We start from the raw sequence: 26575 nt of genomic DNA, 5'->3' as shown, positions 1-26575 counted from the left end.
TTGTTCTGGTCAGTACAGATCATGGTTTGTTATGTCAAGTTCCTTATTTTGAATAACAAAATTAACATAATAATAGATAAAAAGATGTTTATAATAAATTATGTTTTCCATTCACTGCCTATCTCAATGGGGCTCGCCATTGTCGAATGATGTCAGATTGAAGACCTAATCAGACCTCCCCGTTCAAAGGGGCATTGCAATGCACTTTTCCTGAACAGAGGTTGGAAAAGTCGGACTTCCCACCTTCCTTGAATGTAGCATAAATACAAGCAAACTGGCGAGACAACGAGGAACACTTGGACAAGATACGATCAGCGTAGGCAACTTAATGGACATAAGGGTTGACAAGCACAGGTGGAAACAAAAAACCCTAACAAGAAGATGAAAACATGAGCGACAGGAAAACAAGACAGACCACGAGACAACACCAAATACAATCCAAACAACAAAAACACATATCATGCTTCATCATTGTTGCACAAAGTATTTCATTTACATTGGAGCTAGAAATATCGCACAAGTGATTACATTGTTTATTCATTAACTTGTCTAATAATTGCACACTATAGCTTTTGTTGTCCATAGAGGACATCAAAAATAAATACATAAAAACTACATATGTATGGATAGGTCTGATGCCACTGAACATTATGAGTGGTTAAAAGTAAAAAAACAAAAAAAACAAAAAAACTAAATAATAAAAAATGACTTAGTTGTCAGTCACACAAGTGTGTCCAAATTTTGGACAAAATACCCCATATGAGGTAAAAATGTTTTCATGCCCCTAGGATTTTAAATTAGAGCTAGAAATATCACACAAGAGTAATTAAATTGTTTATTTATTAACTTGTCTAATTATCCTTTTGACATTTTACATTGCCATTCAATTTGGGTCGACGAGTGATAAGATCAGGAAAATGTATCAGAGCAATTCTGCTGATATACAGTGCTGTGTCTACTTTTATATTGGATTGTGTACTGAATGTTGACAAAGCAAAACACTCCCTAATCAGAATGGCAATGGTTGACATTCAGTACTGTGCTTTATCTGTTTCAGGTCAGATTGATGCTCAATGGAGCCCTCTCTGGATCGGCCTATACGCCCAGCACCTGGAGCGATGGCTGGCCTGGTTCCCCCGGAGCCAGGTCCATCTGGTCAGCGGCGAAAGGCTCATCTCCGATCCAGCTGGGGAAGTGGGGAAAGTGCAGGACTTTCTGGGACTCCAGAGGATCGTCACAGACAAACACTTTTACTTCAACAAAACTAAAGGTTTCCCCTGCCTGAAGAAGCCCGAGGGGAGCAGCAAACCCCACTGCCTGGGGAAGACCAAAGGGAGGACGCATGCCTCAATTGACGCGGACGTAATGCAGAAACTGAGGAATTTTTACAGGCCCCATAACCAGCGTTTTTATCAGATGGCGGGGCAGGACTTTGGGTGGCAGTGAGGATGTCAAATAGTATTTTGTTAGCATAGAAAGCATTAATTAAAATACACATTTATTTTGTTGCTGCTCTTCCCTTGAGTACAGTTTGTCTCATTGACAACAGCCACATGTCAAAAAGTAGGAGATCCTTGTTTTCCTTTGTCATTTGGAAATGACTGGTTCTGATCAAGGTGTGTGTGTGTTTGTGTGTGTGTATTTTCAAGTACCTGCAGTGGTACCGTTTTTGTGAAAAGGTTCTTCCACGTAGGCTCTTAGACAGTTTTTGCTGGACCAGGGTCCAACGCAGTTGCCCAAAAATATCTTAAACAGGGTCCACACATATCAATAATCTGGTCTAATTTGCGCTTAATTCCCCTCTTTCGATTAAAGTCAGCAAAGACTTGATTATCAGATATCGCTGAAAGGCTATCCTGATCGGTTGTATAAAATCATAAAAATCTGAAATGGTAAACAAATTCAACATTCTTATTGCAAATCTTGACATGTGAGGTTAACACCGTGTTAGCCACGGACTCCTTGATTGTGACGAAAATGGTGACCAGCCAATCAGGAAGTTACCAGAATCTTGGTCTGAAACAAGGAGAAATGTTTGCAATAGCAACGTAGTGACCTGTGGAAGCGTAGAACTGCCAATGTGGAGTAAATAGTTTTGACTGGGCTATGTTGTTTGATTGTACAGCAAAATCATTCAAACATAAAGTCATTTAAACGTATTGGTAAAACGTAGACTAAATGCTAAAAACATAATTTTTTTTTTATGATAATGCCATGGGAGTAGCATTACCCTGTGGCATTATGGGAAAATACCCCAGGGCATTATTAGCATTTGGCCTACATTTTATCAATATGTTTAAACAACTTTATAAATATGTTCAAATGACTTTATAAATATGTTTGAATGACATAGCCCAATCAAAACTGTTTACACCACATTGGCAGTTCCATGCTTCCGTAGTTACCAGATGAGCTAGCGATTAGAATAGCTTCTATTTTTCCCCCCCCTTTTTTTTTATGACTAGTTTTTCCTTTTCTTTGTATTCACAGTCTGGCTGCCCTGTGGCACCTTGCTGCCTCTCACAGCTCAATCTTGGTACTACGATAGACATCTGGTTTGGAAGCTCAAGATTATCATTGGAGATCATTATGTGTGCGATGTCACAATCGTTAACGTGTTAAAAATACTGAACCCGGTTTTATATATATATATATATATATATATATATAAATGTAAGCTGATTTTTGCTTATTTTCATGATTCATCTATAGAAAAATTTAAAAAAATAAAACCACCACACAGGTAGCTACATTAAGCATCCAAGAAAAGCGTAAGTAATGCTAAAATACACAAGCAGCTAGTTGGTATAGGATGTAGTGGTACCCAATATCCATAATGAAGCACATCAAATTTTGTTCCTTTTTACCTGTTTGTTATTAATCCCCACCAAATCAATCAACACATACCTACTGAGTGACATCATCCCTGTATTGTTCCCGTAAAAGCGATGAATCTTTTATGTGGCAAACGACGAAGAGGGATGAGCGAGAGAATCTTTAAATGAGCTCACGTTTGACTGAGTGGTTTTGTATTCTTGAATAATGAATGTGGCTAAATGGATGGAGGTGGTGGAAGTAATGTGCATCACTTGGCCTCTTAGCACGTGCAGGGCGGTTTGTTTGTTTGCGTCGTGGCTCGGGTCAACACATTCGGGTGAATGTGAAGGCCAAATGGTCTTACAGATGATAAACCCATATGTGACAAGGTCAGAACCACGCGGAGTCATTGTTCTTTGGGTGTTTGAAGATGTCAGGCATTGTGCTGCCTACTTACAGGGTTTTATTTTTGCATGTATTTGCACTAGTTTGAAAACAAAAATAAAACTATTTTTAAGCAAAAAAAAAAGTTGTAATGTTTTTTACGGCTAGAAAATGAATTTTTCCATTCACGTCGCTCATATACGAGGACCCCATTTCAACCGGTAGGAATGAAACACGACAACAGCTATGACAGTACTGCCCTCTGATGGCCAACGTGGTAAAAACCTCAACTTTAATCTATCATACAATGTACAGTATATTGCAAATAAATAATCCACAAAATTTATCCAAAGGACACTACATAAAAGTGCTACAAAATGTACATTAATACAATACATGCTTCAGTACCCAGTCCAGTAAACTAGAATTTAGACTCAAACGTGATATAGGAAAGTTATTTGCACATTTCTCAAATAAATGAAATAGACACATAATATATTCTGTCAAAAGCACTTAAAATGCCTCGGTTGTGTTTCTCCATGTTTACATTTATATCGTAACACAACAGCTACATTATACATTATAGGTTCACACAGCATGTAACCCTTCTCTGATTACATTTGGCAGTTTGCACAATTGCTACATGTTATTGGTATACCAGTTAAAGAAACAGTATTGCTGTCATTCAACATGTGAGTGTGAATATAACACTCTTTGATGGAAAGCATCCTGCTGTGAGCAAAGGCACTCAGCATAGCCTGTACAGTAACTATTCAATTAAACTCAACTCTCTTACTACAGTACCTCATCAGCAGTTCTGCATATTTTCATTCAACAAAAAAACAATCAACTTTTTTTGTGCCCACATAAGTGGCATTAGCTACACCGTCGTGCACAATACTGTATAATGATATCTAATACAAACACTTTGTAAAAAATGAAGTGTGATGAAAGTCTCCTTGGCAGACGTAATGAATACTTCTTCGATAGCGTTGAAACGGTGTATTATTAGGTTTGTGAAGGCAATCATTTTGCACTGTATGTATTGGATCTGATTAAACTGAGCAAGTCTGCTGTATGTACAGGATTCTTATATTAAAGCATGTGCTTAAACTAGCCGAAGAATAACTTACGCCTCACTTAAGGTATACAATGTCAATCAGTGAAGAAATGTAATAATAAACATAACCAAACTTTGTCATTTACTACATTATTCAAGAATTGTCTAATTATTGTGGTACATTACAAGTCCATTTTATCCATTACACATTTTTTACAGCATTTTTTATTTTTTTAGCAAAGGGCCTGTTGGCGTGAGCATATTAAGTAAATGGTCAACAGATGGATGCTGAGGCATGTTTACAGTGTTATAGTAAACAACAAGACTAATTGTTAGCAAGTATTGTTATATGCTACATACAGAAATGCATGCTTGGAAAAAATGGTTAGCAAAAAACAAGGTAATACATTTTTACTATTATTTATTTACATTTTGGCACTTTCAATTTGAAATTGTGCGTGATCACACATTGATCTTGCTAATCTCTTTGCGTCATTGACCACAATAAATCATAATATTCCGATTTTTAAAAAGCTGTATATATTGGAATGATGTCATATGTGCATTTTATAATCTAATGTTAATAAAATGCTGGGTGAATTGATGACAAAAACAGTCAGTGAAAAAAATCAACTCAAATACATGTAAAATAATACTTTTAAAAGTAAACAATGAGCACATAAACAAAATGTACAAACCCTTCAAAAAATATATGCCCTCTTCTTAAATTCCCCACTAAATCCATTAAGAAGTTGATTGGTGGCTGTCACAAACTGACCGCCAAACATTCTCCCTCAAGATTTCCTGGTACAGAGCAGAATTCAGGGTTCCGTCAGTCACAACAAGTTTCCCAGGTCCTGAGGTGCAAAGCAGCCCCAGACCATCACACTATCACTACCATATATTACTTTTATGTATGATGTTCTCATTCTGAAATGCTGTGTTGCATATTTTCCAAAAAGTTACACTTTCATTTTGCCAATGAAAATAATATTCTCCCTAAATTCTTGGGAATCATTTGGATTTTTTTGTGTGTCATTTTTACCAAGTATCTTGTTTATTCTTGAGGCATGAAGACCTTTGTGACCTCCTGGATGAGTTGCCATTATGTCACTGTATGTTGGGAATGGCGTTGTTAACCAAACTGAAAGATGCCAATTACAAAGTAAGTAAGTAAGTAATTTCTCATCTGTTCTGTTGTTTTTCATCAGATTTTTGGATTGTGACATTTTGTTGCAGCTTCTAGAGCTCTTTATGCCGACTTCACTAATCATGCTCAGTTTTAGTCAGTGAAAATGAAATCCATTTAACTGTGATTAGTCACAGTTAAATCAGGATTTAAAAAGTACTTTTTCCACACAAGACCAGGTAGCTTTGGATATTTTTAACTTTTTAAAAACATTGTTTTATGTTTTCTTGGGTTATTATGGTCTGATATATATATAAATTTGGGACGATCTTAAACATTCAAGTGGGAAAACTATGAAAAAAAATAACTTGAGATGAGGGCAAGTAGATATGCAGTTTTGATGGACAGTGGTGGCTTGTATAAAAAGGAATAAAATAGGATCTCTATCGTTGCCTTGGCAACCCAGGATCATCTACTTTACCTGCCTCTTTTATTGGTGGCACTTTATTTTTTTTTAAACACCACTGTGAATTGTGTGCAAACTTTGCCACAGATTCAAACGGAACACTGACTCCTTTTTTAACATTCATTAGCTGTATTCTTCACTTAAATGCCTGGTCGAGAAGCATTTGATTCTTTTCAAATGCCACTTTTGCTGCTTGATGAAACCCAATCATCTAGCTGTATTTTTATTGTATAATTATGATAATTATTATTTTTTTTTTTTTAGTCGGATATCTGGATTCGGAACTTTTATGTGTGCTTAAGATAGCAAGAAGACCTTTTCCTTCATCAATTACATAGATATATGATAGAATATTTTTTCAGATTATTTACTAATGCTTTTTTAGTTGTGACACAATGCAACAAAAATACTTCTTATTGCTGTTGTTTAGTTTTGACTGCTTTTTGGGATGAATGGAGATAAACCCCTTCTATTGGACAGTTATTTTCAGCCCCACATAATCCAAAATTATTTTTAAAAAACATAATGATGTTTAATCTACAAACAGCTCCTCTAGCAGTACTCCTCACCGTGCTGGTCAGGCAGGTCATTGAGGTCCAAGAAGATGGAGGTGTTGGAGAGTTTGCGGCTGTTGGACGAAAGGTCCAGAAGCTCCTCTGCAGTACTTGGCACCGAGCTAATGTACATGCCCCACACCTGCTCGGGAGCGTCCAGCTCCAACAGCTTCTGCTTGATCTTTAAATTCTTCTCAATGTTCCTTCGCTTGTGCTTGAACTCCAGGATGGTTTTGGTGTAACGGTTGATGGTGGTGACGGAGGACGCCATGCACGCCGTGAAGGAACTCCACGCTAATCTAAAGAGGAGTATATGTAATGAACATAGAACTTTTAAATACTTACAGTACAAGTGATTCAAGTTTGGCAAATTATCTTTTCAAACTATACATCAAAACACAATGCATGTAAGTAGCATGCACATTCGTTTACTCACATGTATGACCAACTGTAATCCCATGTCTGAGGTTTCCAGTCTTCTGGACCCAGACTGACAGTCAGCTGGAAGGCTGTGGTGAACATCATGTGGGCCACCATCCCCAGCAGGCCTGCCACACAAAGAAGAGAAACGATGCACTTCTCCAAATCACCACTTGATGTCAGTATCACATTACATGAAGCAGTGGAGTCAGCAGGCTAATATCATTATCATACAGTCAATCAGACACAACATTAGATTTTGACAAAGCGATGTAACATATATGTATATATACATTGTGTGAATGCTGAAACATTTATTACCATTCCACTTGATTTTTTTTCTCATTGCAACACATCAATGTTATCCCCACAATTCCATAAGTTCAATAACATTCAGTCAGGATCATTAAAAATTTTCATTAACATATTGCACATTTTCACAAAGTAATGCACAATTTTCCCCAATATAATTCCACATCATTCAATATCATTCCGTCACATCATTCCATATCATTCAATACCATTCAGTCAAATTATTCAAATTTTTTCATTAACATATTGAACATTTTCACCAGTATCATTCTACACCATTCTATATCAGGGGTCACCAACCTTTTTGAAAGTGAGAGCTACTTCTTGGCTACTGATTAGTGTAACATGCTACTAATTTCTTCTGAAGTAACAAATTTGCTCAAATTATCATAAAAAAAATTAGTATTTCGTATTATTGTTAATAATTAATGATGTCCATCTATGTGAGGGTGACTCATTTTAATATTCAGATTTTTAAATGATCACTTCTGAAACATTCCTAGAAAATCACAATGTCCTGTCACTGTTGAGTTATTTTTAGAACATACCCACGAGCTACTCATCCAGTGTTCGTGGGCTCTTGGTGCCCGTGGGCACCCCATTGGTGACCTGTGTTTAATTATATCTTTCAATATTATATTTCTTTTTCACCGACATACGATACAATTTTCACCAGTATCATTCCACATCATTCAATAGTACGCAATATAAGTTCAGTCCATTTAACATTCAATTTAATTCCACATCATTCCAAATCTTTCAATACTATTTTATATAACTTAATATCATTCCACATTTTTCACCAGTATCATTCCACATCAATTAACAGTACTCAATTTAATTCCAAATCTTTCAATATTATTTTGTATAATTTAATATCATTCCACATTTTCACCAGTATCATTCCACATAATTTAATAGTAGGCCTATTCAATTAAATTTCACATCATTCCGAATCTTTCAATATTATTTTTTATAATTTATTATCATTCCACATTTTTCACCGAAATACTGCACATTTTTCACCAGTATCATTCCACATAATTTAATAGTACTCAATTTAATTCCACATCATTCCATAATTTTCAATATCATTTTATATCATTCTATAGCATCAGTCCACATTTTTCAACAACATATTGCATATTTTTCACCAATATTATTTATAATTCCGTTTCATTCCATATATTTCAATAACCTTCCGTTTCATTCCACATGATTCAATTTTAATTAATGTATTACACCTTTTAAAAATGTAAATTTAGCATTCCAGCATTCACATTCAATTCCTCCAGAAATGGCATCTTCTAGTTATTATGTTTGGAGTTTGGAAAAGTGTAGACTGAACAAAATATTAGATTTTTCCATTACTTTATGCTTCATGGCCAGGTCTGAATATTATGAACAGCCTCAGCATGTTGCAAGTAAAAACCTTCCACAATTTATAATAAACACTGTGAATGTGTGCATTTGTTTTTTTGATACAAAGAGTTACAAAAATGATTTCCAACACAATCCATGAGGTGAATTATCTCACGGAACCCACCCACTACTACACCACTCTGTGTATTTTTACAGTTGTCTCAAATTGATGTGCCAACTTTTGAGATGGTGCCTGACATGCACAAAATAAACCAGGAAAGAAAGACAGCACATTTATTCCAACATTTTACTCATGCTTGCACACACAGCATTATCAGTTCAGACAGCTTTGTGTCAGATTGAGTGTTAAGAATTTGAGATCCCAGCCTTGGCACATCTTCTCAAGTGCAACATGAGAATATCCGGCCCAAATGAGACAAGTTCAACCCCTTGAACACGATAGGTTCTCATTAAACTATTTAAACCCCACATGCCTCAAGGTGTGGCCTTTCCATTTAAATTACTTTAAGGAGACATAATAATGACACAAATGAGGGCCCAAAACACCTAAAGGCTGTCAAGAGTCTCATAATTAAGGAGAGTTGTGGTTTTGGGTACTCCCTTTACAGCAGCAGTCTGTCATTCATTCAACGTAAAACATCAGCTTTAAAGATCATTCAGCGGTAATGGTACATGGTTCTAGTGGTGTTGCTTTTGAGTGGCCATGTTTTTGTCAACTAACAGATACAAATATAGTATGAGATAAGATCATTTGTCTTATTTACATAGCAACTGCCCCCACACTGACTTTTTTCAAGCCATGAGAAGACCTGAAGAACCAGAGCAATTTTCAAGCAATGGTAAGTGTCTTAAATAGTTCAAAAATAGTTTACAGGCACTATCATGCAAACACACCCAAATCCCTCATGGGTGCAACACGCAAAGGTAAGCAGAGCTTCAGTGAGTTTTGTATCACCTTTGAAACTCAAACCATTGTAGGTACTACTTAACCACGGTAAAATGAATAAACCACCAAATTTAAAACATGCTTAAAATTAGAAAACAAGCAATAAACAATTGTTAAAAGTAGGAAAAATTTAAATAAGTACAGCAAGATCTCATGCAATGAACATGACATCATGCAAATTATTTGAATTCCAAATGGTACAACTTCAGAAGTTCTCCAAAGAGTGTCTTTTCACGGTAGCATGTTTTCACAGCTTACTGTCAGACCAGCTTTTGTTTGGATTGAAGTTGTTCCGGTTAAAACAAAAAAAAAAACATCTCTAAGGCATTTCTCTACTTCTGTAAGAATGTTCCATATCTATAGCTGAAAACAGAACTAAATTATGACATTTCCTCAGAGTATCCCTCTATCATTTTTTTATGGCGTGTTTATCCTTTTCAGACTCACGGGGAGCTGCAGCCTATTTGAGCTGATTTCAGCAAGCCAGCCAGTCTAAATTTATTCCCTTCAAGGGATTTAGAAGGCATCTATTTATCGATGAAATGGCACATTTGGATGCAATTATTCACACTGCCACTGAGTGGTGACCAGGGCCAGAGTGGGAATCATTTTCACATATTAGAGTTTCAGGACTCAGACAGGCCCAATTTAGTTCACAATATTTTAAACTCATTCGCTGCTAATAACGACTATAGACGTCAAAGATGCTTCTTTTTTTTCTTTTTTTTACTGGATTGCCAGTGAATGAGGGGGAAATTTGTGTGGGCTGTGTGAAAACAGTTTTGACGGAGCTCGTCTCCGCTGAAACGAAGAGCGAGCAGCGCGCGCTCTTATGGGCTGCTCCTCTCAGCTAGACGGCAGCACGCTCCAGTCGGGGAATGGCGGACAGTCATGTTTTGAAATTGTTAGGTGAATTTAGTGAAAAGGCACAAAATATACATACAAAATTGCAAATTTTTCCATTTATTATATTTTGCGAATATTGAGAGTAGAGTTGTCTCTACGCCATGAGATGACGTCATATGGCTGACTGTCATTGTAATGAAATTATTTTTAGCGTCCTTAATTAGCAATAGAACGTGATTTGGGGATGGCTTTGTGTGGATATTGTTGGCGACAGTTTATGATGACGATAAAAAACGGCCTGAACTACGAGTCAAGAGACGTGGCAAGACAGCCGCCATGCCACCACGCGCTGCTGGGAACAACTTCAAAATAAAAGCATAAATAAAAGCATGTATTCTTTGGTTTCTTTTTTAAGTTTGTCATATCAGTATGTGTTATTGTCATGTACGCACAGCATGAACAAGTGTTTCTGTGGCTTGCTTGAATGTCTTCCCGACGGTGAACAACCACGGACCTCTTTGCTAGTTCTGGAAATATTTCAATTTCTTAACCCCTGCCCAAACATACCTTACTTTATCATCTGCCGCCATTGTTTGTGAATATATATGAGTGACGTAATATCCTGTCAACATGTGCGACATGGCATATCCTGTCATCATTTACAGAGGTGGCAAATCCAGGTCCAGAAAGTAAAAATCTAGTTTGGTTTTAGCTAGCTAGCATTAGGTAAACGAGCAGCCCTGACGAACGCATGTAGCAGCTCAGCCCACTGGGAAATTGCCAGAATGTCCAAATTACCACTCTAGGCTTGTTTGGGACTGAACCCACGCCTCACGATCACTGAGTAAGAGTAATGTTTGCCGTATATTTTAACTACCCCCTGAACACCGTGGGGTCCATAAACACATAGTTGGATGAGTTTGGTGTGGAAGAAATTAAAAGCCCTGACCTTAACCCCTTCAAACACACCTGAATAAACAGAGATTGTTCTACTCAGTTGTAATCTTCTTAAATGTGACCAGGTGTCCTAATTTTTTTGTCCAACTTTTATGTTTCTTCTCCACACTTGAAGTACAGACAGTTAAACCCCAAAGGAAGTGCTGTTTTTATAGTGATAATAAAGCTCGTCAGCCACATCACAAGTATCGCCAGGCAATAAAAACAGGTCTCTGTATTGTCCTTGCACACTCTCACCCCACTACTTGTATTCATACTCTCTTTTTATCACCATGGTTGATTAACAGCTAGTGAAAAGGTAATCTTGTGTAGGCCTACTGTAGTTCCTCTTGAAGTGACTACAATAACTACCTCCAATCAATTCATCCCGTTAAAAAAACACAACATTTACTAGCTTATCTTCCCATGTTGAAACATTTTCCAAGCAGATTGGTGATAAACTTGGAGAGGCGCGTCATAAAAAGGGGGCTGAACTTAAGTGTTTTTTTTTTAAGCTATAAAAAACACAGACACTAGGAACTTTAGGTTCCCCTTTGCAATTATTAAAGAAACATAAAACACACAGTGGCTTTAAAGTTTCAGCTACTATTCGAATAAATAAATCACACCAACCCAACTAAGCCTTTTATTTTGGATTGATCAGAATTAACCAAGAAGTTACATACAAGTTCAATAGAAACAAAACAAATCTGTTTGCTAAAGTTCAACCGACCCCGCAGATAAAGCAGGCGGAAATAAAGTGACAATAACGATATTAGATAGCTGAGAGCAGTCAATTCGGATGGCTCCTCTCGGGCAGTTGTTTTGATCAGGAACATTATCGCAACTGGAAGGCAATCACGTATTGCATTACGGATTAAAAATATGCTTCTGTTTTTGGGTGTAAATATTAAAAGCAGGTTTTGAGTGAAATTGATTCCAAAGTGTAAGAATAATAAATAAATAAAAACCTGGGCGCTGATAAAACAGCAAATGTGTCAGGGACTTTTTGAATCCACGGAGATCTATTAGGCAGGATTATTGCTTGTTGTGTGTGTGTGTGTGTGTGTGTGTGTGTGTGTGTGTGTGTGTGTGTGTGTGTGTGTGTGTGTGTGTGTGTGTGTGTGCGTGCGCCTCTAGCAGCGAGCGGGATAATTTCTGTGAAATAGGCACAAACTAAATTGCTTTATGTTTTTTAAAGGTAATGGATGTGCCACGCAGTGCAACATTCTAGCTCTTTTCTCTTTAACATATTTTTAGCATGTGAACATTGAGCTCAGAGGGGATTGTAAATACCCTTCCTTTGATACACATCAGCTGAAAGTTAATTTGGTGCAACCCATAAAAAAATGTTATGCCACATGGACAAGACAATAAGAAGGTGAGATAAGTTACAGATAATAAGTAGGCGGCTCCTATTCGAAGCGATTTCATTTCATTTTATCTTAACCAAACACGAGTCAATTATTATCCAAATAAATAGTTTTGCATTTTTGCATTGGTAAACTTTGTTTTACACTGAGTGGGCATTCTCCTATGGAAAGTACCTACTCAATTACTGAACTCATAAACTGCGCATAGATACAGATACACACGTGAACCCCTAATATACAATATATATGCATTTTGAGAAAACGAATGTCGGCATAGATATTTATACTTAGAGCCTTCGCTTTGACTGGATTCCCCACTCAAAGCGAAGTCAGCAACAATTGTCCATGCGGAAACACAAAATACTTGGTTCCGGCAACTTCCGGGTGCCACAAATCAGTTTTTTAAAAATTACTGTACAAAGTATTTCAACGTAAATTTAGACTTTAGCGGTGAAATCTGATTTACGCGGAAATTTGGGCTACGTCCCCAGCATAGGAACGGAACTCGTTCGTAACTTGAGGAGTCCCTGTATGTAGCCACAGCAATAAGTCTGTTGATTAGACTAAGTTTTCAAATAATTGAATGTTGGGCTTTGTAAAATGCTTTGAACACCATATGGTGTGGTGAAAGTGTTATATAAATCTTCTGAACCGGTACTGTTCCAATACTCGGTACTTGGGAATCGATACCGGTACTCAACGGTACCAATTTTCGGTACTTTTGTACTCTCTCTCTTGTTTTTATTTTTTTTTCATTTGTTAAATTTTATTTATTAATTTATTTGGGTGGTAGCAAATGTTCATCATTGTTTATTTAATAGTAAAATATTTTTAAAAATCAATTTAACAATTGCCTTTCAATATGTAAAATACATTTTAAAAAACATTCAAATGAGCCAGAGAGGAATAGTAAAAATAAAGGTTTAACATTTTACAATTACTGAAGTATAATTAATAAACATAAGTTAATATTACAAAAAAACAAAGTGTGAATCTAAGTTCTGTGCAATGAACAACAATTTGATAGAAATTAATCATTTGAATGTGGTCTGTAATGCTCGCGACATTTTGGCTACAATTTTTTGCTACTTTAAATATGGTCACCAGTAGTATATCCAAATTACAATGTCTATATACCTTAATGGTGAAGCCATGTACATTCCAGCATGATTCCAATTCTGTGGGGGAAGACCGCCGCTGACACCTCCCTCAGCTGTGCGCTGATTGTGCGGGGACAGCTTCCGCCCGGCGCAGAGGCTTTCATACTTCATAAACTATATTTGTTTGGCTTGGAGGTGGAAAAATCTCACTTGTTTCCAAACCCAGAAATGTAGGCGTCCCCGTGCCGTTTGCGGCCAGGACAGGATCAGGTTGCGTGGACAAAGCGGGGCAGACCGAGGCGGCGGATCCGCTCCCGCACCCGCTCGCCACCTGTCACTACCGCCAACCTGGCTCCTGCGAGCCCCAACCGCGCCCTTGTTCTTCGCACGTGAAATCCTGTGCGAGTGGGTGATGTTAGTACGCTGTTGCACGTTGCATTGTCAACTCTTCCATTTCCGCACAGTCACTTTCAGAACCGAAATCGAATTTACGTGAATCGGTACTCAGAAGTACCGACCCAAATCGGTCCATACCACAAAAAACCCCGTCTTCAGTATATATATATATATATATATATATATATATATATATATATATATATATATATATATATATATATATATATGAAATTAAATTAATTTTTGGGGCCGAAACCGAAAATGAGAAATTCTGGATGAAAAAACCAAAACGGCGAAAAAAAATTATGATTTTTTTTTATTATCATTGCATTTATTATAATTAATTAAAATTATAATATTATTATAAAATATGTAGGCCTATTTAGCACGGGCATTTTAACAAAGCACAAAATAAATTGAAATGCATCCACACCAAACATCAGAGACAAAATGGCGAATGGCACATTAAACACCAAACGTGGAGTGAGCAACTGAGCATTTTCTGGCAGTGCAATTGCACTTTATAGTCAATGTACAGTAGTTCGCACCGGCGGGCACGAATGCGTGCGGTGCCGTGCGGATGACGCATTTGTAGGCTATTTGGAGCGGGACACGGTGCGGGGCACTTAAAAATCACCACATTCACATATCCACCAACGTTAAAAAATAAATACATTTCTTCGCTTTGGGAACGGACTGCAAAGTCACACACGACATCCTGTACAGATCTGTAGTCACCCGGAGATAGTGGTAAGTGGTTACTTGTTTAAAACTGTTGATAGCAATAGTGCTAACATTAGCTTAAGTATTTACCACGGCCACCAGAATGCAAGTGAAAAAGTGGAAGCGCTCGAAGGGCTCTCATCAAAGAAAAAAAGGAAGGCGCTGCAGGAGAAAGAGTAGTTCACCTGTAGTGCAGTACTCGGCAGTGCTCTCTTTTTTGACAGTTTACCAAGCTACAGTTTACCAAGCTACCCTTTCCTTCTCCGGTGTGCACAATGAAGCTGCCGGTTCTCACAAACAGCAAGTAGCAAGGTGGACACTCACTCCCAGGTTTGGTGTTTAATTCAAACAGAAACTTGCTTGCAGCGGTTTATTTTTTTTATTTTTGCATGCGTCACCACAACATCCTCTTTCAGCCATATTCTTTCGGCTTGAATTTCATGTCGGCCGAATGCCGAAAATTTAAATTTTTCCAATTTTCGCCCGAAAATTATCGGTGGCAGAATATTTGGTGCATCACTATATTAGTGCTTTCAAAATTAAAGCGTTAACTCATTAATTAATCACAAAAAAATATTGCTTTAATCATGTATTAACGCAGATTAATCACACTATTAATTTTGACCGCAGATTATTCTTTAGCTTGACAGCGGAGGGTTACGTCAAAGGTAGCACAGGTTGTGTTTGAGCAATAAACATAAATACATGCATTAACTCATTCACTGCCATTGACGGCTAAAAACGTCAAAAATTCATTTGAATTATTTCCATTAGTTTTACATTTTTTTGCCTCTTTTGTTAACACGAGTATGAAAAGCTAGATTTTTTTTTATTGTTCATTCAGAACAGATATGAAATTTGTGATTAATCGTGAGTTAACTAGTGAAGTCATGCGATTGATTCTTGATTTAAATTTTAATCACCTGAATTTTTAATAATCTTTTATTTTCTTTTTTTTATTCATTCACTGCCATTGACGGCTATAAACGTAGAAAATTCATCTAAACTATTTCTTTTAGATTAACATTTTTTTCCACTTTTGTTAACAAGAGTATGAAAACCTAGCATTTTTTTTCATTGTACATTTAGAATAGATATCAAATTTGCGATGACTCGAGTCTGATTAGAGTCCAAGTCACATGACTCGAGTCCACACCCCTGGTGTTTATACTATAAGACAGGGGTGGGCAAACTCGGTCCTCGAAGTCCGGAGTCCTGCAGGTTTTGGTTGTTTCCCCTTCTCCAACACAGCTGATATGTGATCAGCTCATCAGCAAGCTCTGCATAAGCCTGATAACTATCCTGTTGATTATAATCAGCTTGTGTTGGAGAAGGGGAAACATCCAAAACTTGCAGGACTCCGGCCCTCGAGGACCGAGTTTGCCTACCCCTGCTATAAGGTCATACTGCGAATACATGATGCTGGGGATTCCTCCTTCCTAATTAAATCAAACCCCAATAGAATTAAGTTGAACTTTCAACCTTTAGAGCACTATAGGGTGGCTTTAATGAAACAGACACAACACAAATACATTCAATTACAGTTCTTCAATGTGGACTGAAGGGTGAGCAGGGGCTCAATTATTTAGCCGATGGCTCTTAAGAAGCGGGAAGTCAATCATGCACAGAAAGTCTTTGCGGCTAAGAAGAGGATCTTTCACTGCGCCGAGCTTGGTGGTCAGCATCATTTTCACACAGTGGATTAGACAGAAGGTCATCATTAATTTCTTCACCAAGGGAGGGAGGCCGACATGCAAAGTGGTAAGAAATCTCACGTGGCTTTAACTGACCTCAATAATACTAGCATGGTCGTAGAAAAGTAGTGTCTTGAAGATTGACTTTAACCATTTTAAAATGGATGCCATGAAAGTGATTTATAACGTTTAATTGCAATGGATGCACATACACATTGGCAGCCCTTCTGGAAAGTTTATTGGGCCCTTGACATTTCAGTTTCCTCGATGGTTACTGGTCAGATCTGGATTTAGCTCACCTGAAAGCACGGTGAATATGGCAGCGAAGGCATTGAGCTTGAGGCCATCGATGACGTTACCAAACTGGCACACTTCGATCAACATGAGGATGCCCCCGGTGGCCAAGAGCATGATATACAGGGACTCTGCGACGATGCACAACCACAGCACCCCTATAGTCAATGGAGACAGCACAAGGACAGAAAATAATTTGAAGGGGGAAGGTAAATTCAAGTTGCTGGAATGCAAAAAGATATCACTCATGGAGGTGGTGAAGGCAGTCAAATGGGAAATGGGGGAAGGGGAAGTGAAGGAAAATATGGCTTGGGTAAGCAAGGGCAATTGGAGAGGACATGCAAAGAAGGGCAAGGGGGGGAATGAGCCGGTTACGGTGGATGAGTGACCCTGTCACCCATATGATTAACCTTCACAGTCGGTGGAAGGACATGTGACCCACAGAGAGACATACTGCACATATAGGAGGAAACCATTAAAATCATTGAATGTAAGCTATGATGCAATCATGTAAATCATACAACAATATTGTAAAGTAATTCATCATAAGGTGTAGTAGCTACTCTGGTTGCTCAAAATATCCAAAGGGGAATGTTGAACACTTTGTGGCGTTCAGTGGAAGAAAAAAATTCACTAGCTTCTCATTAACTCTTTGACTGCCATCCATTTTCAGAAAAGAGAAAAGTGGGTGCCAGCTGATTTAGAGAATTTTGACTGATCTTTCATGGTCCACAGAAGATTTTGTGTTTGGACTATGGAAACACAGATACTACCAAATGAAAGATCATCTTTCATCAGAAAAAAATAGTTTGTTTTTACCTCATTCAGTTTTTCAGTAATCAACAATAGAAAATAGGTTAGTTTCACCCAAATGCTCTGTTTTGAACCAAAATACATAGAAATCAAGCTTTTTGTGAAACGATATTATTACATGCACTCCATGAATGATGCCACAAACACCTAAACAGTGCTTTACTTCTATAAAACACTACCACCAACAATGAAAAAGTGTTTTTTGATAGCAAAATAAGTTTATTTACATTCAACAGTGTAACAATTTGACAAAACAATTTGGCAAACTATTTACAAATGTGTGCAACTGTGCATGTGTGGTGTGTGTATATGTTACTATTTACAATTGTGTGGATGTTTCAACTACACAATTTTTCGTTTTGTGTGGTATATTGTGTAACACTCCCCTGCGTGCAAGGGGACGCAGCAGGATTTGCACCACAGATTAGTTTCACTGCGATTGCCCCTTCGCGTGCAGACCCTACACTTTCTTGCCGGCCTTTTTTTTCCGGGGAGTAGCAGGTATGTACTGCAGTGTGTGTTTGGCCATGTTGCCATCAAGTCTACTCTCAGGATCATGATACGGTGACCTGGTGTTACGTCTGGCTTCCTCATGCCCTTCACATCCTATACCTGCAACAACTTCCTCTTCCTCCTTGTCTTGTGGTAAAAGCCACCCTCTCACCACCTAGCCGGATAAACTCCAAAAAGTGTTGGCACTTCCCAGGATTTTTTGTTTTGTGCAGGATATATGCATTGAACATGCATATTTGAAAGATAGGCAACACATTTTTTGTGCCATTTCAATGTTTTTTCCGTGTGAATAGGTGGTAAGATGTTCTGATCCATCTTATCCACTCCCTTCATGGTGGCATTGTAGTCCAGAACCAGTGTCTTCTCCGTGATCAGACTGTACCCACTCCTCCGATGAATATGCATTGGACTCAGAGTACTCTTCATCGCCCGATTGAACGTCCGCCTGTGCAGAAGTGCTCGGTTGTGCACCACGTTTTTTCCGGCGTTAGCATCGCTAGCCGGTGAGGCTTTACGACGTGGTCGAAGCCGCCACGTCAACGCTTCAACTTCGGCGTCAACGCTTCCAACTTCGGCGTCAACCTCGGAGTCACCATCATCATCATCAATGTGCTCTTTAGCACCGGTCGATGCTTTTCGTCTTTGAATTTTTTTTTTGCAACCGGTCGCCATTTTCGCTTCCTCAGCCATTCTCCCCTCAACACTCTAGCTCCACCTCACGTCTTCTACTACTGACTCCTACCCGATCTTGTCCAAAGAGAGTCATCGCTGCCATCTAGTGCCCATAAATAGCCATTATACTAACTCGATTTGCTTGATACTTTGGGCACAGCTGGCCAAGGCTTTCCTCCACTCGTTTCCATTAAAAAACATAGTTAACGTCTTTTAATGTTTTTGGCGGCAATCATTTGGACTTTACTAAACGTTATTTAACGTTTTTGGCGGTCAAAGAGTTAACTGTGGCTATTTTTCTTAAGTTAGATCATTTTAGATGGGCAGACAGGGCTAAAGACTGTCTTCAGTCAACAGGATGTTTTTGGACAATTCTAATACAGTGTTCCTTTAACAAGTGACCTTGGACTGTATTAGGGCTGGGCGATATGGCAAAAAACTAAAATCGCGATTTTTTCAGTCATTGACCCATCCACTACAATATATGTAGACTTCAGGAAGTCAAGTATCTGCCAACTTTTATAAATTGCCGCTGTCTCTGACAATCATTCTAGCAACTATTTAATTTTTTTTAAATAGATAGGCTTATGGATGGAGGTTTTTCAAACTTGAGGCACTTTCTATAAGCGCATGTATCCATTATCTATAGTGGGGTTTCCATCCACCCATTTTTATTCAAATTTTCAAGAAATGCTGAATCGAATTGCTAAAAAATCGAAAAGGGCCCAAAATTCGCCCAAAATGTTTTTAAAGCTTGGAGGGAGTTGATTTTGAAGCGTATCGAAAAAAAGGAAAATGCAAATTTTGGCGATGAAATCATGTTTTGCGGATAACCGCTGTGCAAGACCGGATACACGTCGCACGTTTTGACCGGATATTACGTCACACGTTTGTAGTCCCAAAGCAATGTCGGACGATAAAGTAAAGTTTGGGGGGGACGACAAAACCGAAATATTTTTGGAATTAAACAAAGAAGCGAACATTAATGCAATTTTAGATGGAAAACAGCAAAGAAACGTTATGATTTATCAATAATTACATAAGCTAATTCATACGACGTCATCGCACGGCGCAGTCGCTTCCTGTTTTTCTTCTTTTTCTTTTAAATTAAGGGTGGATCACATCTCTATGGTGTATAATGCCACCTACAGCGGTGGAGTTCCCTCTCAATATTTGCAAAAGAAGAACATATAGAAACAGGCATAGGTCGCATGTCCGTTTTGCGCATTTTCAGAAAATTTGCTTAAAAAATTCAAAACAATTGGATGGAAACCTGTTGACAGACTGTCGAAGACGCGGTGCAACGAGGCTGTCCCCGCGTTCTACCACCGCCGTCATCCCTCAAGTAGTGCGCACATGACGAGTTTTAGTACGCATGCACACCTGCACACCGTTTATATGCACCCCGTGTATATTCTTTATCCTCTGCAAAAAAATGACTAATATTACTGAACTTACCGAGTTACTTACAGTAGTTGTGTTAGTCTTTTTTGTTTGTGCCTGCGTAATTGTATTATACTGCCCCCAGTGGCCAAGTCACATAAAAAAAGGAGCCACAAATAATTAATCATGATGCATAAACTATTTCATTCTTTACATTCTATTGATTATGTTGATTAAAATATGTTTCTATAGTACAATATCATAGAGTGCTTTCTTATTAGAAAACCCCATTGGGAAGGCCTTTCCATTTATTTCAATGAGGAAACATGATTTGAGATATGAGCAAGGCCAGAGAATGAATTACACTTATACCTCAAGGCACCATTGTACTTGAATTAAGTGCCCAAGGCCCATAGTGGCAACGTGAAATATGTTGTTGAACAGTCGGTTGCTTATTGAGTAAAAATGTCTGAGAGTATGGTTTTGAACACATTTGCTGAAATGTAAAGCCTTTTTTTCCCCAGTTTGTAATTATGAAGAAAGCATGCATACTGAATTAAATATATATTTAATAATGTTTGGAATGATGCATAATGTAGGATACATGTATCCAGTAGAGCAAAGCATGGCTCAATTTAAATTTCTGAAAAATTAGTAGAAAACATGAAATGAAATCTTATCAGCAGTATTGTTTTGCTTCTTCAGATTTGCATATGTTCCAGACAAGTAACAATATTGGAAAATAGGTTGATTTCAAGGACACATTCACATGAGATGACCTAAGTCAGCGTTAGGAACTGAAGCCAAGAAATAATTAACCTAAGCGGCGCATCAGCCAGCCTTTCTCGACAGTATCTAGAGGATTTTATATCACCGAGAATTCAACTGACATAACATACTCAATCAAATATGCAGTCATGACTAACTATGACTTCAGATGAGGATGTTTATCCATCAGTCATGGTGGCAATTAGGACCATTGTATGTACCTCACTTTATTGTGGGAATGCTGAATATGTTATTGTGATTTTTATTCTCCACACTGTTTTGCCATGAAGCAACTCCCATTTAATACTTCTGATTTACACTGTTCAAATTTAAATTATTTTCAAAAATTCACGCTTTAATGGGAATATATATCGTCTGATTCCATATTACTTACAGTATTCGCACAATTTAACATTAAATATAAACTTTTCTCCATTAATTTTCAATGGGACTGACATTGAACTTTTTCTAAGTACCATTTTCCACGCCCACTCCATACATACAATTGATCATCATTGCATGGAGCCTGATACTGCTTGGTGGTACCAGGAGGTTGCAGGTTCAAATCCCACCTCCGACTGTACATTGCAAATATATCCATGGCCGTTATGCTAAGTACATTCAATGGTTTGATACCAACTGACTATCAGATCAGGACATGGATTATAATTTCACTCAAATGATTAAATGCATGTTACATTTCAGCATCAGATGACACTTTTCAAAATAAATACGCCATTAGCCATGAACTTGAACAAGTCAAGTTAGGTCAGTGCTTAGAGCAATTCTCTCCCACCATGGAGGACCTGGGTTCAAACCTCGATTGGACCACATTTGAGTACATTCGATGGTTTGATACCAACTGACTATCAAATCAGCAAATTGATTATAATTTCTCTGAAATTATTAAATCCCAATTTAGACAGATTGCAGTTCAAGTTTTCCTTTTATTCATTTGTTATTTGTGAAATGTTCACATAATTGACTTCATAAGAACATGCAATCAAATCTTAGCATTCAGCTACTAGCATTCAGCTTCTGCAGAAATGGCACTTTGTCTAGTGTTTTAAGCAGTTCTGCAATCAACTAAAGCCAACTGACATTAGTATGCCTCACAATTAATGTTGTCTGGTTAATAAAGATTGCTGGCCAAAGAATAGGCAGGCATTTAAGTGTTCCCTGTGCAGCCATGTGCAGCCATCTGGTCTGTTTGTGTTGTAGCTCATTCCTAGAATGTTCGTAGTTTCAGAATGTTTACTCATTGCTGCACAAACTCCAGACGGAACCCCTTAATATGTCTGTGTTTTTGCTATTTAGATATGAAATTGTGCATTAACCTCTTTGGGACATTTTACAATTTGTTTGCCATTCATATATGTTAAGGTAACTGAGTTTCTATTTCAGAAACTACACCAGAATAGTATTGGTGTATATTCTCAATGAAATATTTATTACCTCAACTAAGGTATATCACCACTAATAATGAAAAGGAAATTGAAGGGGGATTACAGAAAAATTGTTTATCAGCGTTAACACTCAGTGGGGACTAACATAAAGGATTCATCCCAGGCGGCACAGCTGAGAGAAGCGATAAGGCGAATGCGAGCGAGCCAATGGAGGAGATTGATTTGCACCTCCTACATCCATCTATTTACTACAGCTTATCCGGGGTCGGGTCGTGGGGGCAACAGCTTTAAGAGGGAAGCCCAGACTTCCCTGTCCCCAGCCATTTCAACCAGCTCCTCCGGCAGGATCCCAAGGCGTTCCCAGGCCAGCCGAGAGACATAGTCTCTCCAGCGTGTCCTGGGTCTTCCCCGGGGCCTCCAGCCGGTGGGACATGCCCGGAACACCTCTCCAGGGAGGCGTCCAGGAGGCGTTCAGGAGGCATCCGAACCAGATGACCCTCGACCCTGAATCCCACCCGGATGACCGAGCTTCTCACCCTATCTCTAAGTGAGAGCCCGGACACCCTACGGAGGAAACTCATTTCGGCCACTTGTATCCGGGATCTTGTTCTTTCGGTCACGACCCACAGCTCGCGACCATAGGTGAGGGTAGGAACGTAGATTGACCGGTAAATCAAGAGCTTCGCCTTTTGGCGACTCTATACCAACATTTCAAATTTTCACATGTAATACTATAAATAATGAGATAATGCAAACATTTTCTAATGACGTTTTTACAGTAATTTAATCGGAAGTTGAACTTTGGACAATTGGACAATTTTAAATAGGGATGTTCCAAACCACTTTTTTCCAGACTGACACCAGTATGAGTACTCAACTCTTTAGTAGTCACAGATACCAAGTAACGATACCATTAGTACATTTGATGCCCCCCCCCCCCAAAAAGACACAATTTTAAAGACTCCCAATATATTTTTTTTCCTTAAAATTGCATAAAACGAATGGCAAGTTTTTATTCTTCTGATTTCTAGTTCCTGATCGCAGCCCGAAACAGATACCTGGTATCGGTACTCGCCCATCCCTGACCGATTAACATAGTTTTTTTTCCTTCTTACAAATAAGAGAAAGGGGAATGCTCACTGCCTGTTGCTCTAATACCACTGTATCAACAGTATAAAAAAAGATGCTAACGTATATTGTGATGAAGTTTATGTCCTAAAAAAAATCTATGACAAGCTTGAATATGAATGAGCATTAATATTCATTGTCATCTTACCTCTTTCATTTGTAGGTGCAACATAGATGAAATTTCTGCAGTTTTCACCTGCAAGATAGAAACAGACAGTGAATCGTTACTACGGCTACATTCTGACATCATTTCTTAGCATTTACTTCAAAGGATTCAGAGTCTTTGCTAGTTCAGCTCGGATAATCTGATTTGATCGATGAAGGGATTTCCTAAGTGTAAGTAAAAGCCATGCTATTCTGAAAACAAACTGCCTTCTATCTTGACTGTAGGAGTGTTCTGAGATTTCAAGGATTTCATTGTCTACCAAAGAAATGCTCAAAAAGCTTTGCAGGTGCTGTGGGAGACCGTCTTTTTCCCAGATGGCTTAACTGGAAGTGAAAGTGCATTCAGATACAATGTTTACCATTGAATAAAACATGAACTTTAACATGAACATAAATATCTATCTATCCATTTTTTATAGTACTTGTCCTTATTAGAAAGCTGATTATTTTGGGTATAGTTCCACTGTCGGCCACTAGTTGGCTGCACTCTATTTGTGACTGTAATTCTGAAAGAAGAGTGAAAACAGGAATTATTTCAAGATCAGCATAGTTTTTGCTGAAGATTATTCAATGTGAAATCCTCGTTAATCCTGCTTTTTACCTACAGAAAGCGAAAACTATAGGTTAATTTTACAATATACATCTTTAGACATGATTAGATTGTGAGCAGAGATGGCAAATCCAGGTCCAGAAAGTAAAAATTCTGCCACAGTTTGGCTTTAGCCCCTCGTGCTAGCTAGCTAGCTCCCTAGCAGGCAAACAAGCACCCAGGGAGCTAGCTATCTAGCACCTGGGGCTAACGCCAAACTGTGGCAGGGTTTTTACTTTCTGAACCTGGATTTGCCACCTCTGATTGTTAGATAAGTTAATTTTGGGAGGAGGAGGGGGGGGGGTGATATGTTTTTATGTAAAGACTGATGAAAGGGTACACTATAATTATTATTATTTTCTCTTGCCCTGTCTATTTTTAAATGTGTTTGTATTATTTTAAAAGTTAGTTTAAAGACATAATAAGTGTAAATGGTATAAAAACATGCATAGAAAGTATTTAAAATGAGTATTTTTATATTGTATATCAAAAAATGACAAGCTAGTTGACACACCCCAGCATACCAATGCAATCCTGCAATACCATAAAAATACTGTATGACCCCTGGCGCTGTGAGCACTCCAGGGATGATTGGAGAGCAATCTGATTTGATGCTACAGTCATTGCTTTTTTTTGCCCATGGGTCTTTGATCCTTTTGCAGTCATGTTGAAAATTTTGTAACATATACACAAATAAGATAAAAAATGTTTGGGTTGTTTTAGGAAGGGCATGTAGTTTAACATGACATGCCACACACGTCCGCAGATAAATCCATCAAAATCGGATTATACCAAATGCGCCACAAGTTAGACCAACTTTTAGCTAATCTAAAATGTAGTCTACTTTTGGTTACCAAATTTCCAGAAGCGCTCGGGGTATGCAATAGAATACACCGAGATTCACACTTTGATGGCACGAAAATGAAGATGCACCCATTTTTACGCCAAGCGCACCACTGGCACCTGAAAATAGGAACCTGGAGTCAACTGAAGTGGACTTTTAAAAACAGACAGAACCTATTATTTGATGCTCATGAGAATCAACATCAACATCATTCAGTGTCTAGATTCTGAACTATAGAATCTCAGCATTTACACAGCATGACTATTAAGGAGATTTTTTTTTGTGCACACTAGCATTAATTTATTTGATACTTGGATGCACAATGCAAATTCTTGTCTCAGCATTCATGCAATGAGAAGAACAAGCAGGAAACTTATATTTTATGTTTGTACACAATTACAACTCATAATTTTATGCTATAGCCTAAAATAATTATTTAATGCTTTTCTCTCAGTATTCACACAAAAGTATACGAAAAGCAATTTTCCAGACACATACGCAGGAATCTGAATTTTATAGTGTCTCAGCATTCTCACAGTAACAAAAACAGAAGGGCAAGTTTCATGCTGTAGAATCGTATTAGTCTAATTGAGTTTCCGGATATAATAATGAGAAAAGGAGAATATGTGGATTACTGTATTGTGTTAGTGTTAATGTTAATAGTAGATAAGTAGAGTAGCAGCGAGACTATGGAATTTTGAGCACATTGTGTGATTGTCTCTCAGCAAGAATGAAAAAAATCGTGTCTGCATTAACTGTTGCAGATTTTTATTTTATTTTATTGATGCTCAAGACAATCAATGAATGTCTCTCTACAAATATTTCTTCTTTATTATGATGCCTACGTATGTGAATGTTTATCTCCCAGCACTCAAAGTAGACTTTTCAGAACGACTTAAAAAAATGTATATGCTAAACTCTCAAAATGCCAAAAGTTTGGAGTAAAATCGTTTAGTGCATTTGGCAAATACCAGCAAATACAAAACTTCGCTTTACCGGTCATGTTGATGTTCTGTTCGCAGGAGAACCAGATCCCGGTGTGAAACTTCCTCATCACGTACTTGTCCTCACCGGTCTCCCAGATGTACTGCACCAGCCGCGTGTCGTTCAAATTGGAGCTGTTGAACCTGATGCAGAACGACTGCTTGGTCGTCACCGGACCGGTGCAGAACGGCTTGACCACCTTGCGGGTACCGGCGCACCAGTGGCTAGTTCCGAGAGCCGACACCGCGAGGAACAAGGCTAGAAAGTTCAAGGTGAGAGCCAGCGACGCTCTCCGCCGCCGGTCTATTCCCATAGCGTCGGAAACACCGAAGGAGTGAAGGCGCACGACTTAATCCCGGATTCGAGTGATTTCGTTTCCTCAAATCCCCTCAATCCGATTATCCCTGTTGATATATCCGCGGCTAATTACAGTGTGGATCTTTACACGCGCCTCTCGCGTCTGCTTCTCCTCTG

The 26575-nt window shown here is 38.2% G+C and overlaps 2 protein-coding genes across 2 annotated transcripts in view; one reads left to right on the top strand and one right to left on the bottom strand.

Annotated features, from left to right (window-relative positions):
- hs3st3l (heparan sulfate (glucosamine) 3-O-sulfotransferase 3-like) overlaps window positions 1–3608 on the top strand; it is a 23725-nt gene extending 20117 nt beyond the window's left edge. The window contains exon 3 of the mRNA XM_086064363.1: window positions 1058–3608. Coding sequence (XP_085920489.1) covers window positions 1058–1446 — 389 coding nt within the window. The 3' untranslated portion in view covers window positions 1447–3608. The remainder of the gene's footprint in view (window positions 1–1057) is intronic.
- Window positions 3475–26575, bottom strand: gsg1l2b (gsg1-like 2b). The gene is made up of 5 exons (XM_086064364.1): window positions 26114–26575; window positions 23668–23715; window positions 16842–16994; window positions 6847–6958; window positions 3475–6709 (listed from the first exon to the last, which is right to left on the bottom strand). The coding sequence occupies exons 1-5, from the start codon at window positions 26412–26414 to the stop codon at window positions 6409–6411; spliced, it is 915 nt and encodes a 304-aa protein (XP_085920490.1). The 5' UTR covers window positions 26415–26575; the 3' UTR covers window positions 3475–6408.

Source organism: Leptonotus elevatus, chromosome 20 (assembly GCF_054856555.1).
Source record: "Leptonotus elevatus isolate MCC_2025b chromosome 20, RoL_Lele_1.0, whole genome shotgun sequence".
NCBI classification, from domain to species: Eukaryota; Metazoa; Chordata; class Actinopteri; order Syngnathiformes; family Syngnathidae; genus Leptonotus; species Leptonotus elevatus.
This window is presented reverse-complemented; position numbering and strand designations above follow the sequence as displayed.